Consider the following 8,612-nt stretch of genomic DNA (forward strand, 5'->3'; position numbering starts at 1 on the left):
TATTGGATATTAGAATACATAAAAGTTTTATCATATAGAAATATAAAGAAAACTGAAATATAATATATGTCATGTATGTCATATGATATTTAATTATTATCAACAATTTTTCCAGCATTTTCTGATATTAAGCTCAATGTCCACGATGCTAGAAATCGGTCTAAGATCTTGGGCAGAGAAAGAATTAACAAATCGCATTTGAACAATTTGATCAGATGACCAATGCGATTGATCAATTCTTTCTTCATCCGAAATCTCGGACCGATTTCTAGCACCATGGACATCAGGCTTTATAAAAGAAAGGTCCCATTAGCACATCCTGATAGCACATTTACTCATATTGACTTGTGTGTGTATGTGTGTGTGTGTATATGTGTGTGTGTGTATATGTGTATGTGTGTGTGTATGTCTAATAATTTTTGACTGCTTCGTTAATAAGAACATTTTATTTTAAATTAGTCCATTAGCGATGTACACTCTCTATTATAAATATTATTTTTCTTTTTCAGATACTAAAAAACATTCCAGACAGTTTTTTAATGTCAACTTGGAGTAAATTTTGACAATTTTTAGGCACCATTCTTTTTGTATTTAAAATAAGATAAATATATACTCGAATGTTAAGATAAATATAACTCGAATGTTAAGAGAAAGAAAGCAAAGATGTGGGTGCAAAAAGTCCAAGCAAACAGACTTTATGTTGACAAAATGTTTGACTAGCTGTGGCAGCAATCGTTTCACAATTTCGTTATCTATCAGAACAAAGTTAAATTTTTTGATAAGAGCTGCTAATTTTATTAATGCTGTTAATAAAAAATTTTAAATAGGTCCATAGTAACAGTAGCAGACCATATTACTATCTTTCTCTATATATGTATGTATATAAACATAGCCTAAAACTTACGAACTGTGCAGAGCAGCCATAGCGGTAAAAGTAATCGCAAAGAGAAAACAGATAATTTCGTAGGAAAACATTTTAGCAGCCAGCCGTTCTTCTATCGCTAGCTTCTCTTGAACCACGTCGTTATTTGACTCGGACGTGGATGTTGACGTGATTTGGTGTGATAGGTTATCGGCATTTCTCGGCGAGCTCGACTCGCGCTCCTTACTGGACACTCGCCCAGCCATCGCTTGTCGTCGCTGGTGTTCACCGCATCGCTGTTGCTCTCGTGCTTTTCCTCAATTTTGTCTTCCTATCGATCCCAAAATTATTTTTATTTTTATCTATTCAATTACCAAAAAAAGCAACCCGTCTTCACCTCTCTAATCAACTACTTTCTATCCCTGGAAAGGATAATGGTGCCTTCCAACAAACGACACAAATGACATAGATAGACTTATAAGATAGACGGAGCATTCATACGAGAGAAACTGAAGACTTAATAGAAAGAGAAAGAAATAATCGCGAAGTAGTTCTCTTCTTTTCTAGTGGGGAATTGATTGGTCGCCGCGGCAAGCTGGAAATGGCCGAGAGCAACGAAGATAGACGTTCGAGAGTTGTGGCCTTATAATCAAGCTGATTTATCCCTCATCGCTTACCGTAAAAGAAAGAAACAATTATATTTGGAGTAGAGCTGTCTTTCAATATTGTCTTCAGCTTCTCTCGTAATAAATTCCGTCTATTTTATAAATCTATGCATGGTAGGTTTATTCGCGTCGCAAGCTCCAATTTGCTCCAACTGTGATAGGAGCACAATTCCTACTACAGTTCCTACTCACTCTATTAAGCGCATTGCAATGATAAGCTATGGTAGAAGCATATTACAACATGTTGGAGCATGCGACGTGATAGATTATTACATCCTTAGGTGCGTTCGGTATTGCAATCGGAGGCGTCCGTTTGCTCTTTTATTGCGAAAATTCGCATCTTTTTGCTACATGTTATCTTATCTACGTTCGGTTTAACATTTCTAGAGCCAATCGAGCTGCTCCTGATTCAAAAATCGAGCTCGCAGAGTAATGCAGATTTTCGCGCCTAAATTAAATTCATAATCTGTATATTTATGATGTGATGATCCAACTGATTCGTTAACATATAATGTACATTTATCTCTTTTAATATTTCTATTTTATAAATAGTGTATTTGAACTGTTATAATGTTTGAGTCTACAAATGTTCAAACAAATGCTAAATAGAAATGGAGTACATTGTGTACAATATTTAACGAGGAAAGTAAGTTTTTAATTTTTTTCCTCTTTATGAATTTGAAGTTACGTATTTGAAAACAAAAAATTTGCTAGTTAATTTTTAGATCAAAGCTTATGTTGCACATAGAATAAAATAAAATCAAACTGTATTAATATATTAAAGAATCTAACGAATATCAATCAAGTGATATAACTTATAAATTGCTGAAATTTATTTTAGTAGTATTTTCTTTTAAGAAAATAGACCTTGCATATGAGTCTGCTATATTTATGTGTAACGATCTATTTTTAATATCTAAGATTATTATCAGTTTCTAGTAAAGCGAAAGAAATTTTCAATTAATAGGATATTTTTTTTATTTATTTATAAAAATAAACAATTTCATTTTATAATCTAACTTTAAAGGAGTTTACAGCTCTATATCGTTCGAAATTCTTGGCTCTCAGATTGCTCGAAGATCACAAACTCGCTATCTGCTAGGTCGCATCTCAGATTTATATTATCGGACACACCTCTTAGGGGCTCCGCACAATAAAAAGAACAGGAAACAGAGAACAGAGAATAAGAATTTCAATCTATCAGAAACTGTGTATTCCACAATACATGATTCCTGATAAATTGAAATTCTTATTCTTTGTTCTCTGTTGCCTGTTCCTTTTATTATGCGGATATTGTTAAAAGATAACATTGTTAAAAGATGATCTATGTCGCTTGTGAAAGGCATATACTTGGACTGTAAATATTCCGATATTCCGATATCCTGCCAGTACCGAAAAATCTATAGCGCATATAACGTATACTGTATAATTTCAGCACTAACAGTGAATATCGAAACTCTGTGCTCAGTTTGCTCTCTAATCTCTGTCGTCTCTGCCTATGTCGCATAAGAGGAAAAGGCTGCCAATTGTGATACGCGAAATATAGGGCAATATATAGTCTGTTTTTATTTCAAAAGTATTTTAAATAAAGTATTGTTTGTTTTGTCTCTTGGGAGCTGCTTGGGTTCGCTCCGAATGAACCCGAAATATAGGTCGATATTCATAGTCGATTCTTATTTCAAGATCGTCTTAAGTATGATCTTAAGATGTCACGAACCAATAAGATGGCCATATTAGCGATTTAAGACATTACTTAAGACAGTCTTAAAATATTATAAGAACCGACTATGAATACTTCTGATTGGTTTGACATCTTAAGATCGGTCTTGAATTTAAGAATCGATTATGAATACCGGTAATAATGTGAATCCTATGGTCGGTATTCATAGTCGATTCTTAAATTTAAGACCTTTTAAATCTTAAATTTAAGTCTTAAGTACAGTCTTAATATGTCACAAACTAATTAGAAGCCGATATTCATTGTCGATTCTTAAAACCGTCTTAAGCAATATTTTAAGTTGTTAATGCGGCCCTCTGGTTGGTTTATGACATCTTAAGATGATCTTGAATATAAGAATTGATTATGAATACCGATATGATGTACGTACAAACGATCTAGAGAGAGAGAGAGAGAGAGAGAGAGAGAGAGAGAGAGAGAGAGAGAGAGAGAGAAGAAAAATAAAGGGCAACTGAGAAAAAAATTCAAATTGCGTTACTAGAGAATTTACTTATTTCGCGCATGCTCACTCCACTTTGATCAACACTAACATCACGAAGTAATAACAAGGAGATCATCTCGAGGTCTGAAAGTGGGCTCGAAACACGATATAGGAAAACCCATGGAAAATTCGGCAAATGTTATTTTAATGTCATCACGCGAGAAAAATTGGAAGTATAAACTGTCACTGATTACAGGTCATACATATGTATGTAGTAATGTGTATGAGGTAGATACGTATGACTCTGCGATCACATGACAATCAATACTCCAACTTTTCCCGCAAGGCGTGATGGCATTAAAATTACATCTGCCGGAAAGTCACTAAAACAAAGTACCGTGAACTGTCGCCATTTTGGTTCCATAATGCGCGGTTATTCAAAATTTTAGCCTCTTTCGCTGTCGTTTTTGCAATTTTCCACACAGCAACCGGCCATTTTCAATAATAACAGGAGTTCGATTCTGTATCTTCAAACAAGATGAAAATTACAAAAGCGAATTTACTAGGTATTGACCAATGAAATAATCAATATTCTCAGTAAATTCGCTCACTTTTATAATTTTCACCTTATTTCAAGATATAGAATCGATCCCCAGAATTAGGATCTTTTTCCAGATTCCTGTATGGATTGCCGATTTTTTAACAGAATCAGGTTAGGTTAGATTAGGATAACAACTCGAAGCCAACTCCAAAAGCTAATTTAGTGAATTTTTTTCTCATCGCGATTGTTCTAGTAACTTTAATTTGTCGAATTTTCTATGGATTTTCCTACACCGTGTTTCGAGCCCACTTTTTTCATGACCGGCCACTTGAATTTGATCTCCTTTTTATTACTCTGTGACTAATATCAAAGGTGCCGACAAAGAGTTGCGCTGTATATGCTGGGCTTTAGGATCTCCTTAAGGGAATGCTGAAATGGCCAAATTGTCGATACTTCGCAGATCGATATAAATCTCCGAATTTACGGAACGAAATAAAAAATTCTTGGTAATTATATAGTTCAGCATCAACTACCTCAAAAATTAATAAAATTAAGCTTTTTCAGCACGTTTTTGCATGAAATGAAAGAATTTGGCAGAAAAAAGTGTTGCTCTGCCCCGCGAACAGAGATATTAAGCGTTATGCTGATTCTATAATGAGTCTGTAGTTGGAAGTCATAGGAAGCGTTTTATATTGGCCGTAACCGTATGCCGTATGCCATAATCTATAAGACTTGATTAAACACAGTCAAGTATTCCCCTCTCATTCGACAGCAGAAAAAAGTCCGGGACTGCTTTACGAAGCGAGATATTAAGCGTTAAAATTAAAGCGTTAAAGTCTCAATCGATGAAATTGGCCAATTAACGTCGGTTGTATAAGTTGGTTAACTTCACTGACTCAGGACTACCAACTACCGACTCATTGTAGAATCAGCATTAAAGTTGATAGCTATTGAGGTTAGAAAATCTGTCATAGAGACAAAATGACGGTAATTCGTCAAAAGAATTACCTTAGATTTCGATGAAATTAGTCAAAAAGTCTAGGCAGAAAAAAGTCCGGGATTGTTCTACGAAGCGAGATATTGAGCGTTGAAGTTGACTAAACTGTTACTACACGATCATTAATCTGTTATGTAGACAGTGGAGTGTATAGATTAGTGCTTATTGGGGCTATGTCGCTCAAAAAAAAGGAAAAACATCTTGTCTGCTTGAGAACCGCCTAAAAGTTGCAGCCTAGATGTTGCAGACATATTTTCGCTTGAAATATTTTTAACCCATACAGACAGTGAAATGTAAGAACAGTGAGGTTTATAAAGCTTTTTAATAAAACTGTCTAAGCTGCAACTTTTAAGTTAAGTCCCAAACGGGTTAGGATGTGTTATTTTTATTTCTGTTCGGGGCGGCGTAGCCGCCTGTGATACTGTATCAGGCTGCTCCTGATAAAGTAGACTGCAAGGTTCACGAAACGTTGGCATTCCAAGAATGGGTCTGGACACGGAGAAAGCCCGCGAAACGCATATATAATCTTTATATAGAAAGCACCCATGAAAGCCTTAAGAATATCCGTTGAACAAGTTTATTTTTATCTCCCCTTTCCCAAGTGAAAGTAAGAGTCTTAGCCCCCGAAAATTTTTGTAAAAGTTGCCATCATAAGTAATAAGAAAAAAAATTTTCACTAAAACGTCAATAGTCATGGAGATATTGGATTGCGGCAACAAAAAATGACTTATACAGCAAAAAAATTACATGCTATTCATGTCCATTGCCCGTACTTTCCCCCTCCTCTCTCCTCCGTAGCGAAAAAATGGCTCTCAATTTTCCTCTCAATTTCCTATCCATCATTTTTTCGCGGTATTTATTCTTGCCGAAATTTCGCCCTTCCCCAATCACCACATAGATAATTATGAACCGAACCAATCAGTGTGTGGGCAGCTATGGACGAAGCCAATCAAAACGCGTCATTTAATTACCTCATCCTCCCATCACCGATTAATCAGAGCGCGCCATTTTTTCAAACGGGGATCGTCTAGGTCTCGCCCCTGGCGCCGGAGGTAGAGTGAAGGAGGTTTGTTTTAACGGCCTATAGCTACCCACTTATTACTCACAAGATATTAAGCACCGTCAAATCGCGACCTCTGGGCTAATGGTTTAATGGAGCAAGTTAATGGGTTTATAAAATCTTTGTTTAAGAATGTCATTGAGGATATATCAGATATATCAGATTGGTCAACTCAACTACCTGTAATAAATAATAATTCAACATGTGATAAATAATACTTACCATTCCTTAACTAAGAGTACTTCCTTCAAGCTATTATTAAACTATTATTAAGTTATGACCAACCTAACCATATTGATAAACTTGTTGATTCTTAATTAGTTAGCTAAGATTGACTTACATTATGATAAGGAATATAGTCGTCAACTAGCGTTAGAGATTACCGATAGATTAAAGGAATATAACAAATTATATTACAAACATAAGACTCTCATCCGTTATTATCCGAAAGACTATGTTCTTGTTTGCGATACAATCGCTAAACTTGACGAAAATCGTAAGTTTAAGTCGGAATACAAGGGCCTTTACCTAATTAAAAAAGCATTAAATAAGAATCGATATGTGATATAGATCATGGATATTCCCGGCTTAACATCTCATCACGTCCAATTCAATTCTATCCCCCGAATTAAATCGTGGGTCAAGTCGATAATAGTTATCTTACTTTATAAATTAACTTAAATTTACAACTGTATCTTCATTTCCGTTCAATTTATCTATGTTGATGTAAGCACATTAAAGAATAAAATAATTTTATATAATATTATGTATTCTAACTATAGTTCCTGTAGTAATAAACTGAAAATTGTACGATGATTTGTACTATATAATTTTAGATCTGTTCACATTGCATAAAATCCCCAAATATTTTTGCAATAAAATGAGATAGATATATATTTGGTTTTGAAAATAGAGAAAGCGAAGATGTCGAGTGTAAAAAGTGCGAGCAATATAGTATAGATATATAGACCTATTATTTTGTTTTGTTAAAAAGGAATCACTTGTTTATTTAGCATTTGAGACGAATACTAAACGTAGAATGGCCAAGCTGTAAGAATCAATCTGCCTAGTCTATGTTTTTTCATTTAAGTTTCCTTTCTAAGCTCGTTCAACTTTCCTTCCGGAGTTGTGCATCTCTTCTCCATGTTTATTCGCCCCGACACCACCGGTTCTAATTGGCCATTCAAGCGTGGGCGCACCGAGAATGGCTTCACCTTTATCGCCATATGGTTCCTGCACACAGAACGCGGTAACGACGCATGGCGGAAATTGACGCAACAACCAATCAACATTTCTTACTCAGAAGTAATAAATATATAATTTCCGATATATAAATCCAATCTGTTGTGTCTTTGATCTATGGGAGAATGGATAGGATCCTTTCGTCTGATTGTGTATCAGAAACCGTAGTCTTGTTGCATATTTATTGATTATTTTGGATATGTCTTTTTTGTCATATCCGTTTTTTATAAGGTTAGTTTTAGGTGGTTGAGTTCTGTCTATAGATGTTCTTTGTTAGAGATGGTGAAAGCTCTATATACAAGTGAGTTGATTGCAGACTGTTTTTGTGCTTAGTGGTAATGCGACTCGGCATATAGCTATCTGTATGTGTTGGTTTTTTGTACACTTGATGGCTTAAGGCAGAGCCTTCCAAATGGTCACGTGATCGTATCTCCACAAAAATTTCAACAGTCTCAATTTTACCCTCTCCAATGCTGCCTTCCAGTCTTTCCGCCACACGTGTTTATAGCTGTCGCAAGCAAGTATGCAAATATGCAAATATAATTCTTAGGATTAATAAAGATTCCAAACGAAAATAAAATAAGTTATAAATATGGCTTCTTTGCTTTTATTTCTTTTTCGATATACGTATTTATCTTTCATGAAATCGCGCCTGACTGCTACACGAAATGATTACCCGCGTCACCGTGCTGGTGCACAGCCACGAATAGGAGAAACGTTGCATGGTGGGAGACAAGCACGAGCGAGCGAGAGGCAAGGGAATTAAGGGCCCACGGCGCCCGATTAGGAAGGCTCTGGCCTAAGGTATCATCACAGTATAAAGTATAGACACTGAGCGTTGACATCTTTGATGGATCTCAGGTTACATAACTCGCCGCCATATTGTGAGTTGGAAAGGCGCTTATAAATTTGAGTTTTTATAAAGCTACAGAATGATTTAAAAAAAAAAAAGACAATTCGGTCGTATCATGAAAATTATTTATAGCGAGTATATTTTTAAATCAGAATTATATAATGTCAATGAACCCATATAAAAATACCATGACCATTATATAAAAATAATATTTATATTAATAATAATAATAA

The 8,612-nt window shown here is 35.1% G+C and overlaps 1 protein-coding gene and 1 long non-coding RNA gene across 2 annotated transcripts in view; one reads left to right on the top strand and one right to left on the bottom strand.

The window, feature by feature from the left end:
• The window catches only part of LOC108692163 (thioredoxin domain-containing protein 11), a 24,367-nt gene extending 23,040 nt beyond the window's left edge, over positions 1-1,327 (bottom strand). The window contains exons 1-2 of the mRNA XM_018200320.1: positions 1,260-1,327; positions 905-1,193 (exon numbers count right to left, since the gene is read on the bottom strand). Of these exons, the coding sequence (XP_018055809.1) occupies positions 905-1,128 (224 nt within the window). The 5' untranslated portion in view covers positions 1,129-1,193; positions 1,260-1,327. The remainder of the gene's footprint in view (positions 1-904; positions 1,194-1,259) is intronic.
• Positions 1,328-7,680: 6,353 nt separating this feature from the next.
• Positions 7,681-8,509, top strand: LOC108692174. The gene is made up of 3 exons (XR_001931956.1): positions 7,681-7,757; positions 7,860-8,047; positions 8,227-8,509. It is a non-coding gene; the product is annotated as an uncharacterized LOC108692174 (long non-coding RNA).
• The last annotated feature ends 103 nt before the right edge of the window (positions 8,510-8,612 follow it).

The sequence above is a fragment of the Atta colombica genome, unplaced genomic scaffold (assembly GCF_001594045.1).
Source record: "Atta colombica isolate Treedump-2 unplaced genomic scaffold, Acol1.0 scaffold63, whole genome shotgun sequence".
Taxonomy (NCBI): Eukaryota; Metazoa; Arthropoda; class Insecta; order Hymenoptera; family Formicidae; genus Atta; species Atta colombica.